Genomic DNA, 24,331 nt, shown 5'->3' on the forward strand with positions numbered 1-24,331 from the left:
TAGAAACACACTATAGATTGGCATCAAAATATACTTAAAGTACCAAAAGTAAAAGTACTAAAATGTTTGCGAATAGACGATCTACAAGCTCACAGCGCGTCGCGATGCGACGCGTTATGAGCTTGTAGATCGGCTATTTTCAAATAGCCTAGGTATAAAATAGGGCTAAAGTGGTTAATGTATGTTTTATAATGTTTTATAATGTAATAAAACATTGCTCGTTGTGAAGAATAATATTCTCAGATTTTTTTAAAGGTTAGTAAAAAACGCTAGAAAACGCTGGGAAGGGCAGCTATAGACCATGTTTTAACTCTGGCAGTTAAAGAGTTAATCTAATAGTGACATGAGTCATAATCATACATTATCTATGGATTAGTGAATCTAATGAATCTAATAGTGAGTATTAGTAATGTAAAACTGCATTTTCAGTCAGAGGTTGGTGGAGGTTGGGACTGGACTCTGGACCTTCTGGAGCGGTAGACCACCACTCCACACACCACTCCACACATCAGCACACAGCCAGCCATGAAGAGCAGGTTCATGCTCAGACTCAGGGTCGTGCTGGCACCAGAACCTAAAGCACGGAGTTCAAGCAAAAAAAAAGTCAATAGAAATGATAAAGCCTGAGTCATACTTCTTCGTCTCACGATGGTGTCTCGCATCAAAAATAACAGACCTACAAGCTCACAACGTATTGTGGATGCGACGCGGTAGGAGCTTGTAGATCGGCGGTGAAAACGCTGTACGATGGAACATTAAATAGGCTTAAAGGGCTAGACCACTTTGGTAGAGGTTTGGGTTGTGTAGTAACTTGCCATGATGTAACTCCAAAGGTGGACAAGAAATCCATTGATTAGAAATTGATCATTGAAAATATGCTCCTCATTGACTTACATTGTACGGTAAAACAGATCTCAAAGTCACTCTTTTAGCACACAAACGAACACAAACAAGGCTGATTTAGACAATATAGAGCATCACCAAACCCAGTACTGGGTATAGTTTTTGTATTTTTTATAAAAATGTCAACTTCCTGTTGATTTTACTATTTGAATATCTGGATCCGCGGATCCAGTCCACGTTTTCTTCCTAATAAAAATAGTAAAATCAACAGAATGTTAGCATTTCTATTTAAAAAACAAACAGTACTGGGTTTGGTGATGTTCTATATTGTCTGAATCAACTTTGTTTGTGTTCGTTTATGTACTAAAACAGTGACTTTAAGAGCTGTTGTACCGTACAATGTAAGTCAATCAGGAGCATATTTTCAATTATTAATTTCTAATTAATGGAGCAATTATTTTTGATTTCTTGTCCACCTTTGGAGTTACATCATGACAAGGTAACTACACAACCCAAACCTCTACCAAAATACTCACACACACACACACACACACACACACACACACACACACACACACACACACACACACACACACACACACACACACACGCACACGCATCTTTGCAGGGTATTGCCGTTTACCTCTAAATGAAAATAATATGGAGATGTGTTTTTACCTCGGCTGTCATCGGCTCTGATCAGCTGCAAAGGACCCTGGGAAATGGAGTGCGTGTCGGACTGGGCGTTAGCGTTAGCATGTCTCTTTCCACGCTGGTTCCCTGAGATGCAACCCTGAGAGCATCTGGATCCAGGCACCCCCATCTGACACAGTATGACCGAGCAGCTGATGTACACCTGATATAATAATACAATAATACACTTTATTTACAGGGGCGTCACAGCCTCTCAGAAGGTGGGGGGGTTGTACCTGGTGGCCGCGCGCGAAGCGCGCGGCGGAAAAAATGTGGGGCCTTTTTTGGCCTTTTGGGGCCCTTTTTTTAGTAATATGTTACTCTCTACCTCCCCCTACAGGCTGGTATTATGATATGTTACTCTCTACCTCCCCCTACAGGCTGGTATTATAATATGTTACTCTCTACCTCCCCCTACAGGCTGGTATTATAATATGTTACTCTCTGCCTCCCCCTACAGGCTGGTATTATAATATGTTACTCTCTACCTCCCTCTACAGGCTGGTATTATAATATGTTACTCTCTACCTCCCCCTACAGACTGGTATTATACTATGTTACTCTCTACCTCCCCCTACAGGCTGGTATTATAATATGTTACTCTCTACCTCCCCCTACAGGCTGGTATTATAATATGTTACTCTCTACCTCCCCCTACAGGCTGGTATAATAATGTTACTCTCTACCTCCCCCTACAGGCTGGTATTATAATATGTTACTCTCTACCTCCCTCTACAGGCTGGTATTATAATATGTTACTCTCTACCTCCCCCTACAGACTGGTATTATACTATGTTACTCTCTACCTCCCCCTACAGGCTGGTATTATAATATGTTACTCTCTACCTCCCCCTACAGGCTGGTATAATAATATGTTACTCTCTACCTCCCCCTACAGGCTGGTATTATAATATGTTACTCTCTACCTCCCCCTACAGGCTGGTATTATACTATGTTACTCTCTACCTCCCCCTACAGGCTGGTATTATAATATGTTACTCTCTACCTCCCCCTACAGGCTGGTATTATAATGTTACTCTCTACCTCCCCCTACAGGCTGGTATTATAATTTTACTCTCTACCTCCCCTTACAGGCTGGTATTATAATATGTTACTCTCTACCTCCCCCTACAGGCTGGTATTATAATGTGACTCTCTACCTCCTCCTACAGGCTGGTAGGGCCTGTAATAAAGGCCAATCAAAAAGAAGGCCATCAAATAAAACGAGGATTTTTAAGTCCACGGAAATAATGAATTTAACTTGAAGGTTAAGGATGATTTAATATAGTACAAGAATAGTGTAACTACTGTATCTGTAAAATATAACCCATTTATTTCATAAAATTATGTATTGGGTTATAGCCTATTTGTCTCAATATTTGTCACATTCAGCCCTGGACTTCACTGACTGTAGGGGTCACATTAATCACATTAGAATCACAGATTAGAGATTTTAAGTATTTTCCCCTATGTTCTGTATTTTTCACTATTTAAAATATAGTATTTCTTAATTTTTAATAATTTTTTTTTATTATTATTTTTTTTTTATCCCACGATTTTGTAACCCTATTTTTTACACCCAGTGCCAATTGTCTATGTAATCCTGGGCACTACCTTCTCTCTGCCAACCTTGGGAGGCCAGGGCCGAGCTCATGCCTCCTTCAATGCATGAGAGCCAACTGACCTTCTTGTCACCTGACAGGGGAGAGTTTCCCTGGTTGGACGTAGCGCGTGGAAGGAACACGTTATTCCAACCAGTTCCCTTCCCCTCCATCAGGCGCCCCGGCTGGCCAGGGGGAGGCAGTATAGTGACCAGGATTACTGCATGTTTTTGTGAGGGTACCTACCCTAGGAGACACGGGGAGAACATGCAAACTCCACACAGAAAGGCCCTTTCGCCAACCCCACCTAGGGTATGGGCACTGATGACGCGGAGGAGAGAACACACCCCCAGCGCCCACAGCGTCCCCTGCGGGAATCGAACCCAGGACCTTCTAGCTGTGAGGCGACAGCACTACCGACTGTGCCACCGTGCCCCCTAATTTTTAATAATTATAGCTTGTAGATTGGCTTTTTTCACCATTTGAAATTGTTTTAAAAATAAAAGGTAAACAGTTTTCCCAACCGACAGAGTCAGAGACAACATTTTGCCTATATATGGTTCTGTATTAGTGTATGAGTCAGTTTTAGCAGATTTCATTCTAATTGGCTACTGTAGACTGCCTATCAATTTCATGGGCCTGGGTAGGGCCACCTGGCCTGGCGGATATCTGCCCTGTTGCGCAGCAGCACGTCAGCAAGTGAAGGAAATGAATAAATACAAAAAAACATGTTTTGATGGATAAATGCAAATGATTAAATCATATATATATCTTCGCTGTCAGGCCGAAACCTTGTATTTCCATATTTCAACTTTATGTTTTTTCATAAATGAATGCCTTACTTCAGCGGTTCTCAAACTGGGGTCCGGGGACCCCCAGGGGTCCTTGAGGAGTTACATGACTTTAACTATGAGAGTGTTCCATTTGTACACTCTCAGAGTTAGGATTTCTTAGTATAGATTGGGGTCCCAGAGATAGCAAAGAGGTATCAAATGGGGGTCCGTGGCCTAATGCTTATTAAACTGGGGGTCCATGAAATTAAAAAGTATGAGAACCACTGCCCTACTTCATCATACAAGAGTGTCACACTATAAGAGTAAAAATAGCCGATCTACAAACTCCCAACATGCCGAGATATGATGTGTTGTGAGCTTGTAGATCAGCTATTTTCACAAATTACAATTTCCTATAGTATTGTTTGTTGATTACTTTTCATGCAGTAATGCTATTTTATATTTCATTTCTTCCTTTTTTTGTATTAAAAAGGTCTTTAAAAATATGGTCACTTTACTGTCATCTGGGGACCCCCCCCCCAAACAAAAAAATTACGTGGGGACCCCCCTGGGCCTTGTGGGTCCCGACACACAGGTTGGGAACCAGTGATTTGACTAACACTGCAGTGCTAGTCACAGTTTGTTGTTAAACCCACCAGCAACATGTATGCTGCTCACCAGCAGCCTGTGTAACGTTTAAGTCTCATGTAGTCAGACCCACCACCATTTCATCAAAATAAAATGATTTGTAAAGATAATGTGTTTGTAAAAAGGAGGTGGTTAAGTTACCTACCGTTTGACCCGCTTCAGAATCAGTCACGGCATATTGAGGCGCTGACACAGACGCGTCGGTCGGCGTTTCACCTTGTATACTTTTTTTAATTTCTCCACCAAAGTGTCCATCCCATCGCGCAGCGCACCTCCCCAAATCTGGAAAAGTCGTCCTAAAACACCCTTGCCTCCGGTCTAATGCGTTGGCCACGGTCCGCGAAAAAAGGGTGGCAGTGTGTTTTAGGACGAGGCTTCCGTTTTCCACCCGGTTGCTCCTTTTTTTTTTTTTTTTGCTGTGAGAGGGGGGGAAAAGCATGAGAAATGGCAAGTGTGGCGTGAGAAGAGGTTAAATTGCGTGACTCTCACTCTCAAAGGGTGAGAGTTGGCAGCTCTGAAGCGAGAGAAAAAAAAGAAAACAGTCTGACCAAAAGTGGGGGGTATGAAATCACGGATCTGTGCAAGTGGGGGGGTCGCGACCCCCCCACTTTGAATGGGCGTTCCGCCCCATTATTTACACCTACAGGCCCACATGGATTCAAGTTATCATTCGCCACCACTGATTTCAGTCATTTGGATTCCATAGAGTGACTTTAAGAGCTGTTTCAGCGTACCATGTAAGTCAATGAGGAGCATATCTTTTAATTATCAATTTCTAATCAATGGAGCAATTTTTTTTTCTTGTCCACCTTTGGAGTTACATCATGGCAAGGTATAACTACACAACCCAAAGCTCTACCAAAGTGGTCTGGCCCTTTAAGTATTTTTCAAAGAAAGTTCTCCTGTACTTTAACTCAAGTACAAATTTGAGTTGAGTAATATTGTGACCAGGAGTATCTATACTTTGACTCAAGTACTTTGTCCACCCACTGTTTCATGATGACTTTACCTGCTCATGAGCTCCAATGAACGTAAAAGCTTTCATTCCAAATCTGAACTGAGACTTGGATCCATTGTAGATTTTCACTGTGTTGTCTCTGACACACCTAATGATGAAATAATACAATTAATAGAAGGAGAACAAGTATTATTGGTTTCAGGAAGTGAATACGTCTGCACTGATCCATACCATGGTTATTGTAGTTTTGCATTTTCATTCAAACTAAAACTAAAACAAAAAGGTACGTAGTGCCGCTTTAACTAGGTCTGATCCCTACCCATGTTCAATGATGGTGTAGGTAATGTGAGAGTTTTGGTTGTCGTAGGGTGTTGCCTTGCAGGACTCCACAAAGAGTTGTGTGCCAGGGATGGAAGTGTTGGCCTCGATCTGCATGTAGATCATCTGGTTGAGGAACACCTTCACTGGATACGTGCTGGCATGCTTCTGGTGCCTGAAAGCAGTGGATGGGGCAACAGGCAATCTAACTTTTTACTTTTTAATCTAACATTTAATCGATTATACAAAAGGATCGCTAATCTAATAAAATAATACATTAACTACAAAAAGTTCTCCTAGGAGCACAAGTCTCCGCCAGGTCAGGTAGGTCATTGTGGCCTCCTGGTGGCGCTATAACAGGCCAATGTAAAAAGGGGGGCATTTCTTCCTCGGCCTAGTGGGAATGTGCGTGCAAAACATCGGACAGATCCATCAGAATCACATGACTATGGAGATACTGTGTACCAATTTGCGTGATTTTTGGACAGAATCTGAAGGAATAATATCCAACAGTGTGTTTTACATAAGTCGGCCTCCCGGTGGCGCTGAAAAAAAGCAGATGTGAAAAATGTAGGGCAGATGTTTTTCCTTGGCCTCTAGGGAGTGTGCGTGCAAAGTTTCACGCAGATCGGTGCAGTTATAGTTAAAAACGCAAATTGGCCTGTTGGCCTGCGTGTGCAATTTCACGGAAATCGCAAGCCTCGTTCATGATTTGAGGCATTTGTTCAAAACGAACCAATCCTGCAAACTTTGCAAGGCAACCGTAGCCAATCAGGATGGAATATGGAAAATCGGACAGAAACGTGTTGATCACATGACTATAGAGATACTGTGTACTGATTTGCATGATGTTTGGATACAATCTGTAGGAGTAATATAAAAAAAATTGAGTCAGGGAGTGTGTGTGCACAGTTTCTCAGCGACTGGGCCAACGGTGCCGGAGATTAGCTGCTCACAGACAGATGGACACACGGACGGACACACGGACACACGGACGGACGGACAGGGTGCAAAACATACTCTCTCGCCATGCCTTTCGGCCAATAATTTGATTAATATTTTGGACCATCATAGGTAAAAAGTGAAAAAGGAGAGAAAAAAGCGTGAAAATAGCAGATATATAATCTCACAATGCGTTGAATCACGGCGCGTTGTGAGCTCATACATCTGCTATTCTTTGCTATTTTTGCAAGAGTCCACTATAAGTATTAAATAACGCTTAACGTGCAATTACACTTTGGTAGAGGTTTGGGTTGTGTTTACCATGCCAATATGTAATCCAATTGGTTAGATATATCGCTCTGTTGTGTAGTTTATTAGACATTAATAATTCGATAATAGCGTCTCATTGACTTCCATTGTACGATGAAAAAGCTGTCAAAGTCACTTAGTCACCCTTTTAGCACATAAATGAATGCAAACCAAGCTGATTCTGGCAATATATGACATCACAAAAGCCAGTACGAAATAAACATATCAACTTCATGTTGATTTAGCCATTTTCTGGAAGAGGTACCGGACTGGATTTCTGGATCCGGATCTTCAAATAGCAAAATCAACAGGAAGTTACATTTTTTTCTTTAAAACACTCATGTCATATATTGTCAGAATCAGCTTTGTTTTCGTACGGTAATGGGGCTAAAATAGTGACTTTGAGCTGTTGCATCGTATAAGACGCCATTTTTGGATGATTAATTTCTAATCAACTGTGCATCAGAGCAATATATGTCATCAATTGGACTAGTTACAGACAAGGTAAGTACACCACCCAAACCTCTACCAAAGTGTAATTGCACTTTAAGTATTTAATCGATTTGTTAATATTTTTTTTTAAATATATTTCTTCTTCATACTTCTCGATTATGCAATTAATAGAATAATCACTAAGAAAATAACCAATAGCTACAGGCCTACCTGAACTGCTCACTCTCAAAGAATTCAAACGGAAGGCTGAAGACACCATAACCTTTCCAAGTAAATGCACAGGGGCTTTTGTGCTTGAATCCCAGGGTGAGATTGGACCGTTTGGGGTAAACACATGAAAATGCAATCTGGCAATCTGGACACGTCCTGCTGATAACTTGACTGGCGTCTGCTGACTCTGAAGACGTGATCTCGTTCCTGAAGATAAGGTTCCCTTCGTCCTCCTGAAAGTCAAAGTTTAAAATGTCAACAAGTGTTCTTTTGAGTTAATCTACCTTACAATCCGATTGTGTCGCTGAACATGTGTTGTTTGTCAAAAACTCGCCACTGCGCATGCGTATGCACCGCTGTTGCCAGATCGTGCGCGAGCAACAAGCAACCAGCTTCATGAAAAAACACAAAGCTGCGCGCTGCGCACTGCGCATGCGTCGACGCACTTTCTCTAACCAATTTACACCCACTTCACGCTTACAACACCTCGACATGACATGGCAACCCAACCAACCTCACTCTCCCAGCCTATCAGCGTCGTCGCTCAAACACGAACGGCAGCCATTGCTTAGGTCCACTGTTTCTGTAGCCTGCTTTCTCCGGACTTTTCCACTTCACAAAGCTCTATAACTTCTTCTTTGAGGCACGGAGTTTACTTATAACACATCGTTTGGATAGAATTTAGTTGTTTCACTTCATATGTGTGGTCACTTAATCATGACAGAGCCTATTTAAAAAATAAAATTCAGAGAACCGGCAGGGGCGGGCCGTCACACGCATGTATCCGAATAAGGCACCCTATTTTGGGCATGGCTATCTCAAAAGTCCCGTTGCATCACATTAGTCACGGAGGTGGTATGTTGACACACACACACACACACACACACACACACACACACACACACACACACACACACACACACACACACACACACACACACACAGATCTGTTGTGCTATAGTCACGGCTTTGTATTGCAAAAAAAAACGGGGAGACAGTCACACCACGCACGTCTCACAGTACAGTACAGTACAGTACAGTACAGACCGTACAGTACAGTACAGTACAGTACAGACCATACAGTACAGTACAGACCGTACAGTACAGTACAGTACAGTACAGTACAGTACAGTGCAGTACAGACCGTACAGTACAGTACATACAGTACAGTACAGACCGTACAGTACAGTACAGTACAGACCGTACAGTACAGTACAGTACAGTACAGTACAGAACGTACTGTACTGTACAGTACAGTACAGTACAGTACAGACCGTACAGTACAGTACAGACCGTACAGTACAGTACAGTACAGTACAGTACAGTACTGTACAGTACAGTACAGTACAGTACAGTACAGTACAGTACAGCCCGTACAGTACAGTACAGACCGTACAGTACAGTACAGACCGTACAGTACAGTACAGTACAGTACAGACCGTACAGTACATTACAGTACAGTACTGACCGTACAGTACAGTACAGTACACACCCAGTACAGACCGTACAGTACAGTACAGTACATACCGTACAGTACAGTACAGTACAGACCGTACAGTACAGTACAGTACAGTACAGTACAGACCATACAGTACAGTACAGACCGTACAGTACAGTACAGACCGTACAGTACAGACCGTACAGTACAGTACAGTACAGTACAGTACAGTACAGTACAGTACAGTACAGTACAGTACAGTACAGCACAGTACTGCCTGTACAGTACAGTACTGTACTGTACAGTACAGTACCGTACCGTACCGTACAGTACAGTACAGCACAGTACAGTACAGACCGTACAGTACAGTACAGTACAGTACAGTACAGACCGTACAGTACAGTACAGTACAGACCGTACAGTACAGTACAGTACAGTACAGACCGTACAGTACATTACAGTACAGTACAGTACTGACCGTACAGTACAGTACAGTACACACCCAGTACAGACCGTACAGTACAGTACAGTACAGTACAGAACAGTACAGTACAGTACAGTACAGTACAGTACAGTACAGTACAGTACAGACCGTACAGTACAGTACAGTACAGTACACACCGTACAGTACAGTACAGACCGTACAGTACAGTACAGTACAGTACAGTACAGTACAGTACAGTACAGTACAGTACACACCGTACAGTACAGTACAGTACAGACCGTACAGTACAGTACAGACCGTACAGTACAGTACAGTACAGTACAGTTTTTTTTTTTTTTTTTTTTTATCCCATGACTTTGTACCCCCAAACGACATTTCTTTGGGGAGGTTAGGGGTGGGGGGGTTGGGGGGGGGGTACTAGAATTCTGCCCGCGTAGCGGGTAGAACTTCTAGTTTAGTACAAGACGTTTTAATGTCTTTACACACCGGCAGCGTGACAAACAAACAAACCTGATAATGGGGCATAATGTTTGTACAAGGGAGGTCTAGGAGTAAAATACATGTACTCAAATTGCAAGGAAGGTTTTGAGATTAAACTGCTTACTGACATTGTCTCTTTTTACTTAAAGTAACCAATGGCCACTTGTAATGACTTATAATCGCAGTATAATACATTATAACAGTGATTATAACAAATCATGAAGTATATATACTTGACCTAATAAGTCATTATACAATGCTTTATGCAAGGGATAATTGACGGGTAGCTGGTCATTATTCAAATGTTTTCAAAAACATTCTTGAGAGCAACGTTTAGCAAATGACATGGTGTGTTCGTTTACAACTTTACATGAATGTCATGTTGGATACAGCATAAAATCAAGCAGTGCAGCAGGTGTTCTGAGTCTTTGATTAGACAGAGGTCTGTTATTGAGCTGTTATGTTATTAGCCAGAAATAACACACCGCAGAATTCAGCGATTGACCAATCAGAATCAAGCATTCAACCAAGCCGTGTAATAAAATGTTTTATATTAGTTAGTAGTCTCTGCCCCTGATCTATGGAGAATACTCCATAGAATAGTTCTATAGTTCTATTCTATGGAGAATACTCCATAGAATAATTCTATAGGTCTGTTCTATGGAGAATACTCCATAGAAAAGTATGAGTGACTTGATACCTCCAGTGTGGTCCCACAGCTGTTGAGTGACATGACAGCGACCAGGTGGCTGTGGTTGGAGTGCGTTGTCAGGCTGCAGGCCGGATCGTTGAAGTCTTTCAGGCGCAACTTGTCCTCGTTGAGTTGGATGAGGTCGGACTTCACCACCACCACTGTCATGGTGCTCTCAGTGCAGTGAACCGTGGTCTCTGAAAAGAGACATAACTCACTTATCTCTGTACTGAAATTGCAATTGTTTCATTTTGTCTTCAATAATAATAATAATAACTTGCCAGGTCGGTCTGGGATAGAATCACAGATGGTTTTAACAACCTTCTGCTTGATTTTGGCCAAAGAGCTAAAGTCCTGCACAGTGAAAAAGTGATCGGAGCTGCCAGTGATCTTCAGGAGTTCCAGGTCATCTGGGTGCTGATGGATGCCGATGGCGAACACCTCGATTCCCTGAGCTTGGAGCTTTTCGGCCGCCTCCTTCACAGCGTCCTGCGAACGGCCGTCCGTGATCAGCACCAGGTTCTGGGAAATGCTTTGTGACTTGCGACAGCCTCGGGATGCCTGGAAGTAGTCCTGAATGAACTCTAGAGCGCGTCCGATGTTTCTATCACCTCCGAGCTGGCTCATGGCGAGGATCTGGTTCTTCACCGCCGTTTCATTGTAGAACTCGTTGAGATAAAACTCTTTCTGAGGAGAGCTGCTGAACTGGGCGACTCCAACCCGGACAAACTCCTTGCTGACGTTGAAGCTGGCCACCAGGTCTGTCATGAATGTCTTCATGATTGTGTAATTGTTGGGGTCGATACCGCTGGACTGATCGATCAACATGACCAGGTCGGCCTGTTTCTTACAAGCTGCCAAATCCGAGACGAATGCAGAAACCGAGTTACACACGGTGTGAAGCAGATCTTCTGTCACCCTCTGCAGAGCCTGGAAGTTATCAATTTGGAAAAGAAACTGTTCGTGGGGCTGTTCGACCATGGACTTGAGTTGATCCTCTTTATAGGATCCCACTCCAATGGCAAACACGATGACTCCCTGGTTCCTCAGGAGCTGCGACGGCACCGCAACGTCATCTGATGATTCCCCATCAGTGATCACCACAGCGATCTGGGCTACCTGCTCGTCAGCACGGCTTCCAGCCTCCTTTGTGAAGTACTGAGTCTGGAGGAATGTGAGGCCCTTGCCCGTAAGGGTGCCTCCACGTCTGTAGGGGAGGCTGTCCACTTGCTGAAGTAGAGATGTTTTGTCTGTGTGATCCTTCAGTAGGAACTCCTGATGAGTCCCATCACTGTATTGTGCCAGGCCAACGCGTACTTTTTCTGATCCGATATCCAGGCCTTCAATGAAGCTGTGGAGGAACTGCCGAACCTTCTGGAAGTTGTTGTCGCCGATGCTCCCAGAGCCATCCACTAAGAAGACGATGTCAGCCTTGGTGACTGTGGTGCACACTGCAGAGCAGGGACAAGAACATAGTATTTGTCAACACCACACAATTTGTCACCACCCACTTGATTTAGATCCATTTTCTGGAACTGCCAGCGATTTTTCGATTTTCTTCAAGTAGTCACAGAATATTTATCTCCAGTATGGTCCCCCTGATGGTTGCTAATCACAGAGGGTTTCACTGTGCTTCCGTGGGGGAAAAAATGTCATCGCGACCTCCCGTTCGCTTGTTATACGCCGTTAAAAATAGCATGTCTCGCCAAAAATACATAGTAAAACACAGGAGCAGAGATACAGGCGATTTCCCAAATACTTTAACCATGAAGTGAATGGAGCAGTAAATCTTGTGATCACGTTATCTCCTGGTTCTGCGTGAAAAAAAAAGAATGAAAAAAAGATAGATATATTTCCTTAAGAAAAAAAAAAAAAAGTTGTCATAAGTCATCCAACGAGTGTTGGTGTGTTCAACTGATAAAGCTGATGGGTTACCAATCACAAAGGCATCATTTCACCGTGTTAATTTTTACCAGCTTGCAAACTGGTGTAAGAAGAGACTGACCTACTAGTCATCCATGTGTTCGACATATTCGCGACATGTTTTCAATCATTGGCTGTCCTTTAAGCCAATGGGTATACTTTCCCATACTCTGAACGGGCGGTCTCGTCCTCCCAAGCTATGGTACTAGACACGCCTCTCGCCTCTATGGGTACTATACATATATATATATATATATATATATATATATATATATATATATATATATATATATATATATATATATGGCCTATAACATATAAACACTCAGTGTTTAGACTAAAAGCCACGAGCCACAGTTTTATGAACTCATAAAATTGAGAGTGCAGAGAGCCCACTTTTTACTTTTGCTTTTGACCAGTGTGCTAGTGATTAAAACCAGTAGCCTACTTCTATTTATTTTGTAAGCAGTTTTAGCAACAGCAGAAGCCTGGATTCCCAATGTGAATGAAAATAACATGTTCAAACTAAAAGAAAGGTGGACACTGAAAATCGGCAATGGACTGAACAATATGCATTCATGATATTATGCCAAGAGGCATGTAGCTCTGGTAGAGAGGCAGTGACCACATTTGAACTGAAGCCAAACAAATTGACTCTCTGATTCCAGCAGGCCAGACGGCCGCCGGCCCGTCCTCCCTTTAGTCAATTTGAATATAGGATAGGATGACAATACACGTACAAACATAATTATTAATTGTAATAAAATTAATAATGTTTACCTGCACAAACAACACCAGCATCTTCACCGTGTCCACAGTTGTGGGTTCCAATCCCCCTATGGCTGCACTGTGAAAGCTGCGACTCACTGCCTGAACACCTGACATCATCCAACCAGATGTCTCCAACACCGTGTCCGAAGTGGGCTCCCCCTGGTGCTGACAGAGTTGTTCCACAGCCTAACTGTCTACACACAACCTGGCCATCGTCCAGACCCCAATCATCATCACACACCGTCCCCCAGCTGTCACGGTAGTACACCTCCACTCTGCCTGAACAGGAGTTTGAACCACCGACCAGCCTCACTGAAAAATCACCCGAATGAGAAGAAAGAAAAAAAAAGATTTTTTTTAATATATATATATATATATATATATATATATATATATATATATATATATATATATATATATATATATATATATATATATATATTTTTTTTTTTTTTTTTTTTTTTACTCAGAGCTGTATGTTTAAACCAGAAGCCACAGTTGTATGCACTCACCTTGTGTAACATCAGATGTTGTTGGTCTCAATGTGGTTGTTCCTGTACATGAGAGATATGAGTTCCACAACATTATATACTTGGTCTAAGGTTGACAGATAATAATCATGTTTTTGTATGAAACAAATATGACTGGCATAACAAGGGTGCAATACATATTATTTTCGCCTACATTTATGTAGGATGTGAACAGGGACATGCACAGATAGACTCTAGGTGGTGCTAGAGCACCTGCCGTTTTGACCTTTGGACAAGCAAGTGCCCTTTTGAAAGTTTTTTATTTTTTAAGTGTTAGTTTGTTTTGTTTTGTTTTTTACAGTGTAGCCTACATGGTGACATCGATCAATTCTGGATTAAGATCTGCTACAGCAGCCACACACACACACACACACACACACACACACACACACACACACACACACACACACACACACACACACACACACACACACACACACACACACACACACACACACACACACATCTCCCCTTCCCGGGCAAACTCAAGAGTTGAAAAGACTCATTTTTACATGAGACTGCTTCTCTGTGTAGTCCTACACACCTCAGTGAAGTTAGCACCCCATATGATGAAAATATGGATACAAATTGTGTCATTCTTTAGTGCTGGATTTGTGCTGCATTGTGCCGTAAATTTTAGAATTTGTGCTGGTATCATTTTTTTAATATCAATATTTATATGGTTTTGAGTTTTGAACCAAAAATGGTCTCATTCTTTAGTGCTCATTGTGCTCTAATTTGTGCCGTTGAAATCAACAATTGTGCTATTTTCTTTATTATTATATCAATATTTATATAGTTTTGAGCTTTACTGAGCCCAGCACCCAGTGTGGTTGTTCCTGTACATGAGAGATATGGGTTCAGTACAGTTATTCTTTTCTTTTAACGAATGTCATGTCATGTTTGCTATTAACACAACATCCTAGCTATGGTTGTGCTAATGAAAGCCAAGTCTTAAATGACCATGTTGTCAGACACAGCCAGGAGGATCAAACACTCTCCATTTAAATATTTTAAGCTCTTGATCTCTTATCTAAAAAATGTAGCAGTCATCTCTCAGTGGTTACCTTTGTGTGTCTTGTAGACATATACTGTATGTTCGGTGCTCTGATTACATACATTTTCCATAAAGGTTTAATACTGACTTCAACACTGCTCTGAAATAAATGCAGACTATTATTCGATTTTGAAATTCAGTAGTAGTAGACTAGTAGTCTTGTGTTTTCATTATTTTGCCTTTCAGAGGCTATTGGCTGGTTAAGTGAATAGACATAACAGGGTGGTAAGCTCCTATTTTACTATAACAGTGTGTGTGTGTGTAGATAGTATATATATATACTGTATATATATATATATATATATATATATATATATATATATATATATATATATATATATATATATATAGTATATACACACACACACACACACACACACACACACACACACACACACACACACACACACACACACACACACACACACAACAATGCTTAACGGCCCCCTCAGTCACCTCCTGGCAGTGGGCCTCTGGCTTGTCAATGCTGAACCCCCTTAAAGAAGCACTATGTAACTTTCCTCTTTTACCCCGGATTTTAACCTCGTTTAGCGCTGATTTAATTTTTTTGACCATTGAGCTAATAGAGCGCCAAATTGTGACATCACTGCCACTAGAGGCCGCATCTGTAACCTGCATGTTTTATGAACTCACCTTGTGTAAACATTTTTGGTCTCAATGTGGTTGTTCCTGTACATGAGAGATATGGGTTTCACAACATTATACACCTGGTCTAAAGTTGACAGATAATATGACTGGCAGAACAAGGGTCCCATACATTTGTGTAGGATGTAAAAATTGCACCTATTAAAACAACCAAATGAGTAAACTGAACAAACTGATTGGTAAACTAAAAGCAATAGTTTTGATGATATGTCGGTGAGCTGGATGCAATCAAATCTGGAGGGGAGGGAACAGGTGGTGGAGGTGAACGGAACCCTGCCCCACCCCATAATGTTTTGCATAGTAGTGTATATTTGTCTGTCATTAAATGTTTCTATGAATTGAGTGGAAACAAGCCATAGGCTTTCTTGGGTTTTATATCCTCTTAGCAGACCTTGTATTGAACTGTACTTTCCTGTGCTTTTTTTGCAAACTGCTAATAAAGTATTCAATCAATCAAAAAACAGCTGTAACCTGCATGTTTTATGAACTCACCTTGAGTAACATCAGATGTTGTTGGTCTCAATGTGGTTGTTTCTGTACATGAGAGATATGGGTTTCACAACATTATACACTTTATATATTATACATAAAGTTGACAGATGCATATATATATATATATATATATATATATATATATATATATATATATATATATATATATATATATATATATATATATATATAGCCTATATATAAACACTCAGTGTTTAGACTAAAAGCCACGAGCCACAGTTTTATGAACTCATAAAATTGAGAGTTCAGAGAGCCCACTTTTTACTTTTGCTTTTGACCAGTGTGCTAGTGATTAAAACCAGTAGCCTACTTCTATTTATTTTTAAGCAGTTTTAGCAACAGTAGAAGCCTGGATTCCCAATGTGAATGAAAATAACATGTTCAAACTAAAAGAAAGGTGGACACTGAAAATCGGCAATGGACTGAACAATATGCATTCATGATATTATGCCAAGAGGCATGTAGCTCTGGTGGAGAGGCAGTGACCACATTTGAACTGAAGCCAAACAAATTGACTCTCTGATTCCAGCAGCCAGTAGAACTTAAATACTGGCTGCTGCTGCTGATGATGATAAAAAACAGGGACGCCAGGTGTCACCGTTGAGCTCTGCGGAGGTGTTGTGGGCCTATCAACGAAACACCAATGAAGAAGGGTGCCCACCTGAAGGCCCCGGTGAAACGTTTACCCCTAGCCCACTCAATACCAAGTGTTGATTAATCTAAGGAATTGTACTATCTAGTCCTATGCGCTCAACATTGGGTGTAGCTGCATTTGGAAGTCCTTATGGTTATTGCTGAGTCATGGTGACATGAGCGTGACGTCAGAGGTCTGCCAGCCGGCCAGCCGGCCGCCGGCCCGTCCTCCCTTTAGTCAATTTGAATATAGGATAGGATGACAACACACGTACAAACATAATTATTAATTGCAATAAAATTAATAATATTTACCTGCACAAACAACACCAGCATCTTCACCGTGTCCACAGTTGTGGGTTCCAATCCCCCCATGGCTGCACTGTGAAAGCTGTGACTCACTGCCTGAACACCTGACATCATCCAACCAGATGTCTCCAACACCCTGTCCGAAGTGGGCTACCCCTAGCGCTGACAGAGCTGTTCCACAGCCTAACTGTCTACACACAACCTGGGCATCATCCAGACCCCAATCATCATCACACACCGTCCCCCAGCTATCACGGTAGTACACCTCCACTCTGCCTGAACAGGAGTTTGAACCACTGACCAGCCTCACTGAAAAATCACCCGAATGAGAAGGAAAACATTAAAACATGACAATGATCAGCCTAAAAGAAAGCTTACCTCCATGCAGGAGTGTCCTCATAATAAAGATTTGACATGACACTTATACACCGTGTGTGTGTGTGTGTGTGTGTGTGTGTGTGTGTGTGTGTGTGTGTGTGTGTGTGTGTGTGTGTGTGTTAGGTATATTTTGTCAACAATATTGATATATATGCCATTGTATCCTATTTTAGTGTGCCATCTCTCCATAACTCAAGTTTGCCTATACCAATCCTATGATTTTATTAAGTTCAAGGTGGTCTGGAACTAATCCTAGTATTAGTTCTCTCCTTTCCTCTAGAGACTGCATGTGTTTTGAGTTGCACAGCGCACAGGCCCAGCCGAGGTCACTGATTATCTCTGGAGGAATACAATAACAGCTCATTGCAGTTAACTTGACCATCTATGACAAAGCCACAACACCTCCAGCGACGCCGGTCAGAGCCAAGGTCTCGCCAAAGTCTCAACCTACGAGCAAGGCTCCTCATGGCCAGATGTCATCGTCAGAGCTGATAACAACTTCATTTGTGTATAACTGTTGTGATCATTGACTGTTTAGGCAGAGAGATATTTTTGCTGTACGGTGCCTCATGGATTGATTCTTTCTCTTAATACAATGTCAACCTTTTAATTTGAGAACCGGCCTGTGTCTGTCTTTGATTTCGTCTCATCCTTTTTACACTGGGTTTTCAGCTGTTTAACTACAAATAGTTTTAATTAACATAGAGCAGGATTTACGACCCTTATCAGCTCTTTTATCTACTTTATCAGTGTGTGTGTCTGTGTGTCTGTGTGTGTGTGTGTGTGTGTGTGTGTGTGTGTGTGTGTGTGTGTGTGTGTGTGTGTGTGTGTGTGTGTGTGTGTGTGTGTGTGTGTGTGTGTGTTAAAGAAGCACTATGTAACTTTCCTCTTTTACCCCGGATTTTAACCTGGTTTAGCGCTGATTGAATTTTTTTGACCATTGAGCTAATAGAGCGCCAAATTGTGACATGACTGCCACTAGAGGCCGCATTTATAATCTGCATGTTTTATGAACTCACCTTGTGTAACATCAGATGTTGTTGGTCTCAATGTGGTTGTTCCTGTACATGAGAGATATGTGTTTCACAACATTATACACTTGGTCTAAAGTTGACAGATAATATGACTGGCAGAACAAGGGTGCCATACATTTGTGTAGGATGTAAAAATTGCACCTATTAAACAACCAAATGAGTAAACTGAATAAACTGATTGGTAAGCTAAAAGCAATAGTTTTGATGATATGTCGGTGAGCTGGATGAAATCAAATCTGGAGGGGAGGGAACAGGTGGTGGAGGTGAACAGAACCCTGCCCCACCCCATAATGTTTTGGATAGTAGTGTATATTTGTCTGTCATTAAATGTTTCTATGAATTGAGTGGAAACAAGCCATAGGCTTTCTTGGGGTTTATATCCTCTTAGCAGACCTTGTATTGAACTGTACTTTCCTGTGCTTTTTTGCAAACTGCTAATAAAGTATTCAATCAATCAAAAAACAGCTGTAGCCTGCATGTTTTATGAACTCACCTTGTGTAACATCAGATGTTGTTGGACTCAATGTGGATGTTTCTGTACATGAGAGATACAGTATGTGTTTCACAATATTATACACTTGGTCTAAAGTTGACAGATAATATATCATGTTTGTGTATGCAACACATATGACTGGCAGAACAAGCTACAATACATATGTTTTAGCCTATACATTTAGGATGCTAAAATTGCACCTATTAAAACAACCAAATGAATGAATGCTTCAACTGTTTGACCAGATATGCCTATAGTGAATTTAATTTACTTTCACTAGGCCACGGTTTCTCAACGTGGGCGCCCAAATCCAGGGATGCCGCTGAATACTTTAAATGATTGGAATTCATTACATTTTTTAATTAAAGTACCATTTTGAGGTACTTTTACTTTACTGGAGTATTTCCATTTTTCACTACTTTTACTTCTACTCCACTACATCTCAGAGTCAAATATTGTACTTTTACTCCACTACAATTATTTGAAAACTTTAGTTACAGTACTAGTTACTTTAGAGATTTTGATTATTATTACAAAACATGCAATGCGACACATTGTGAGCTTGTAGATCTGCTATTTTCAAAAGATATTTTTATATACTTGAAAACTTGAAACGGGACATTCTGCATAATGACTACTTTCTACTTTTGGTACTTTAAGTACATTTTGATACCAATACTTTTGTACTTTTACTCAAGTACATTTTGAATTGCAGACTTTTACTTGTAACAGAAATGTATTTCTACTTTGCAGTATTGATACTTGTACTTAAGTAAAACATTTTAGTACTCTTTCCACCACTGGTAAGATGGACCTACGTGTAAAATCAACACTGCCCTCCACGTCCTTTGGCTTATCCTCATCATGTGACATGGTGGAAGAAGGGCTGCCATGCCATGCTTCCTCTGTTGGAGGCTGGCTGCCTGGGAACTGTGTTGTATTACTGCTGCTGGATAATTCCTGTGCGGCTGCAGGGGAAGAGGAAACACCATCTGTTAACCACTTGAACCGCAGCGTCCCTATTCTACGGGGAATGTTCGCCTAAAAAAGCTGATCTACGAGCTTATGGCAACGTGCAAATTGTTGTGAGCTAGTAGATCGGCTATTTTTGGTCAAGTATAGAGGGTGTACATTTTAAACCCCCCCCCCCCCCCCCAAATAGCTGATTAAACTTTAAATGGTTAAGATCCTGACACCTTGAAAGTACACAGAAAGCAAAAGCGCGCCTGCGCGCACGTACACACACACACACACACACACACACACACACACACACACACACACACACACACACACACGCACACACACACACACACACACACACACACACACACACACACACACACACACACACACACCCCTCCGTCATTCCATTCACTCTATTCTTTCTCTCTCTCTTCAACCATCAAAGCTGGGCTCTTAATCTTGAACTTAAACCTTGAGCTTTTGTAACAGGATAGGCCACTGTTGTACGTAGTTCTCCTCGTCCATATTTTATAAAATAGAATACAATGTCTCAATACAATACAAAATGTGTCATTTTGCATAAAAAGTTAGGAGCCACAGTACATGGACCAACTCACCTTGTGTAACATCAGATGTTGTTGGTCTCAATGTGGATGTTTCTGTACATGAGAGATACAGTATGCGTTTCACAATATTATACACTTGGTCTAAAGTTGACAGATAATGTATCATGTTTGTGTATGACAGGCAGAACAAGGTGCAATACATATGTTTTAGCCTATACATTTAGGATGTGAAAATTGCACCTATTAAAACAACCAAATGAATGAACTGCTTCAACTGTTCGACCAGATATGCCTATAGTGAATTTCATTTACTTTCACTAGGCCACGGTTTCTCAAAGTGGGTGCCGTAGCACCCAAATCTAGGGGTGCCCCTGAATACTTGAAATTATTGGAATTCATAAATATCACTTCAGTATAACCACTTAGCATATACTAATACTATGATAGTGACATAATAGAAAAGATCCACAGTATTTACCTGGAAGATCCTTTGTTACACTAAAGGTTGTACTAAGGCCTGTATCTGACTCTGAAGAAGGGTAGCTCTGGGTGGTTAAAGGCTACTGAGTGTAACAGCCTCTCTACTGTGTAGGATCAGTGGTGGAAAGTAAGTGTACTTGTACTCAAGTACTGTACTTAAGTAAAATTTTTCTGTACTTTTACTTTACTGGAGTATTTCCAATTTTCAGTACTTTTACTTCTAGTAGTACTCTTTCCACCACTGGTAAGATGGACCTACGTGTAAAATCAGCACTGCCCTCCATGCCGCGGCCATGCCATGCTTCCTCTGTTGGAGGCAGGCTGCCTGGGAACTGTGTTGTATTACTGCTGCTGGATGATTCCTGTGCGGCTGCAGGGGATGAGGAAACACCAAATGGGGTTTAAAATGTAAACCCTCTATACTGATTAACAAAAATACTGATTAACAAAAATAGCTGATTAAACTTTAAATGGTTAAGATCCTGCTTTGGGGAACCAAGGGGGACACGTGCACGCGCGCACAGTGCATGTGCATGTGTGCCCTGAGCGTGCACGCAAAAATGTGCACAAAATTTGGTACCAAAAAATGTACTCCATGAAGTGTAGATCTGTGACAATTTATCTACAAGTCTCCATGGGGTGACTAATCGATAGATTAGAATCGACAGTATTTTTTGGGGTGAACTATCTCTTTAATACTGCACTATAAATTCACCATCCTCCTCTCTTCTCTACTTCCTTCTGTTCAAACAACTAGATTAGTTTTTTTTTGTTGCTTTTTCTGCCTGCCTGGCAGCGACAGACAGCAAAGGTTGCAAATGTTAAGACACATCTTATTTTAGCATTGCTTTTACTTAGATTGCTGCATTTCTCTTCCCGCTTTACTTGTTCTTTTAAATTATTATTATTATTATTATTATTATTATTATTATTATTATTACAGTTATTATTATTATTATTATTAGTATCATTATTATTATTTTTTCAATGCATTTGTATGTATTTATATGCATCTCTATCTCTGCTTTTTTAAGTTCTTTCTATTAAAACTTATATTTTTCCTGTGAAGCACATTTAACTGCACTCTGTTGTCTGAATTGTGCTATATAAATGAAGCTTGCATGATTGATTGATTGGTTGATTGGTTGATTGATTGATTGATTGATTGATTGATTGATTGATTGATTGATTGATTGATTGATTGATTGATTGATTGAGTGTTAGATCAAATGGAGGAGGATTCAATTTGAGCATAGTCCAGTATCAGCTGCTAAGAGATGACATTTAGTAGACCGGTACAACCTGAGAGTTCTCCATGGGTCATAATACAAAAGCAAGTCAGAGATGTATTTTGGCTAAACCCTAAACCACTGAGCTATTTGAGGATGATCAGCAATATATTAAAATAGTACTGTACACAGAGTCCTACCTGAGCTCCCCAACAACATCAGAATCATCAGTATCTTCTCCATGTCCATCTCCAACGACTCAGTCACACTGAATTGTACCTGAAGATGTCCTGTCTTATATCTCTCTGTTTTTGATATGTCAGCAACATCACATGTGTCATAGGAAGGAACCGAAATCTCAACCGATATTGCAAGATTGCGTAATTATATAACGTTTTATAACTGGCACTGCCAGCCAGCCATTCTACCAACCAGCCTGCCAGCCAGTCAGTCAGCCTGCCATATGCAAAGAAAAAACTGAGTGAAACAAAACAATACAATAAAATACGAAATAAACAACATAATAATAGGACTAATAATAGTAATAATAATAATAAACTTCACCCAGCATTAAATATTAATACACGTTTTAAAAAACAGTTTTTGTAAAGTTTTTCAACTCACACCAAAGCTTGCATAAGCAAATGCATGTAATATGTATCACTATCAGTAACTAACATCATCAGCAAACTCAAGATTACTTGTGTTTATAAACACTGTAATAGACACGTAGACATCATTCTGTTTATTTCAAAGCACTGATGTATTGATAACAGTGCATTTACAGAACGCTGTAACAATGAACCACCTTTAAATACATTGACTTGCTGTTGGCCTATAAAAATTACAGTCAAATTGAAAAACGGCATGGCAGTGTTCTGATACAGCGGTGTATTTGTGTGTTTTGGGGGTCTGCTTTGTCTTTGACTTTAGTAGAGGGCCAGCCTCCCTGTCTGTCTGCATGCATGCCTGTCAGTCAGATTGCTAGAATTAAATTTGACCAAAAACGATTTCACATTTGATGGGAGAACCTTCCTTCAGATCAGTGGAACAGCCATGGGAAAGAAATTTGCACCATCTTATGCAAACATTTATTCGGCTTTGTGGGAAGAAACAGCACTCAAAAAGTGCAGATTCAAACCCACACATTATTTTAGGTTTCTAGATGATGTTTTTGGAGTATTTGAGCACTCCACAGAGGAATTTGAGCAGTTCATACAAGTCTTAAACACACATCATGCCTCAATAACAGTGAAATATGTCACAAACAAAGAACAAATTGACTTCTTGGATGTTACAGTCTTCAAAGGGAAAGATTTCAATACCACCGGCAAACTGGATTTAAGGGTATTTTTTAAGGAGACTGATACACATGCATTGCTCCACAAAACTTCCTTCCATCCAACCCATTGTTTCGCAGGAATAGTCAAGTCACAACTCCTACGTTTCAAGAGAATCTGCACACAAGCAGCAGATTTTGAAAATGCCTACAAGACTCTGTTCACAGCATTAAGGAAACGTGGATATACAAGAACATTTCTCAGGAAAGCATACAACACGTTCCAGGAAGTGAAGGTAAGGAATGAGAAACCCACACTAGCATTAGTAACCACATTTTCTAGCCAAAGTTTATTGGCAAACAGAGCCATCAAAAGAAATTTTGAAAACAGGGGAGGGGACCTCTTACAGGACTTTAACATAATTTCGGCCTACAGGAAAAACAAAAACCTGAAAGACTACTTGGTCCATAGCAAATTGAAACCATGGAACCAGGTAGCACGGGCAAGGCCTAACTACTTTAGCCCGAAACAAACTGTTAAAAACAGGACAAACAAAAACATAATTAGCCTAAGACAGAACATCACATACAACACTAGAAATTGTGTTTATCTGATTACTTGCCAAGTGTGTGGATTACAGTATGTAGGAGAGACGAGCAACTCCATAGCAAATAGAATAAGCCAACATAGATATACCATTA

General features: G+C 40.8%; 3 protein-coding genes across 3 annotated transcripts; all 3 read right to left on the minus strand.

The window, feature by feature from the left end:
* Positions 1 to 328: 328 nt before the first annotated feature.
* On the minus strand, positions 329 to 10,970 carry LOC308100686 (CUB and zona pellucida-like domain-containing protein 1; the record flags this gene model as incomplete). The annotated part of the gene is made up of 6 exons (XM_080449754.1): positions 329 to 574; positions 1,522 to 1,699; positions 5,568 to 5,664; positions 5,836 to 6,009; positions 7,749 to 7,981; positions 10,812 to 10,970. 6 exons carry the CDS (start codon positions 10,968 to 10,970, stop codon positions 426 to 428), a joined length of 990 nt encoding a protein of 329 aa, XP_080305880.1. The 3' UTR covers positions 329 to 425.
* LOC308100760 (collagen alpha-4(VI) chain-like) lies at positions 7,884 to 22,600 on the minus strand. The gene is made up of 4 exons (XM_080449856.1): positions 22,551 to 22,600; positions 20,693 to 20,734; positions 10,812 to 12,253; positions 7,884 to 7,981 (listed from the first exon to the last, which is right to left on the minus strand). Exons 1-3 carry the CDS (start codon positions 22,597 to 22,599, stop codon positions 11,049 to 11,051), a joined length of 1,296 nt encoding a protein of 431 aa, XP_080305982.1. The 5' UTR covers position 22,600; the 3' UTR covers positions 7,884 to 7,981; positions 10,812 to 11,048.
* On the minus strand, positions 13,058 to 20,036 carry LOC308100006 (scavenger receptor cysteine-rich domain-containing group B protein-like; the record flags this gene model as incomplete). The annotated part of the gene is made up of 6 exons (XM_080448905.1): positions 19,928 to 20,036; positions 19,110 to 19,151; positions 15,738 to 15,773; positions 14,009 to 14,050; positions 13,506 to 13,808; positions 13,058 to 13,062 (listed from the first exon to the last, which is right to left on the minus strand). Exons 1-6 carry the CDS (start codon positions 19,980 to 19,982, stop codon positions 13,058 to 13,060), a joined length of 483 nt encoding a protein of 160 aa, XP_080305031.1. The 5' UTR covers positions 19,983 to 20,036.
* Positions 22,601 to 24,331: the final 1,731 nt, after the last annotated feature.

Source organism: Gymnoscopelus braueri (assembly GCF_963280865.1).
Source record: "Gymnoscopelus braueri genome assembly, chromosome: 14".
Lineage (NCBI taxonomy): Eukaryota > Metazoa > Chordata > Actinopteri > Myctophiformes > Myctophidae > Gymnoscopelus > Gymnoscopelus braueri.

Excerpts from the sequence above, each read along its gene's own strand:
- LOC308100760 (XM_080449856.1), bottom strand. The coding sequence starts at position 22,599 with ATGGACATGGAGAAGATACTGATGATTCTGATGTTGTTGGGGAGCTCA. Across the intron at positions 20,735-22,550 it reads GATGTTGTTGGGGAGCTCAG|AAACATCCACATTGAGACCA; the intron begins GTAGGACTCTGT and ends TCTCATGTACAG. Across the intron at positions 12,254-20,692 it reads AACATCTGATGTTACACAAG|TGTGCACCACAGTCACCAAG; the intron begins GTGAGTTGGTCC and ends CCTGCTCTGCAG.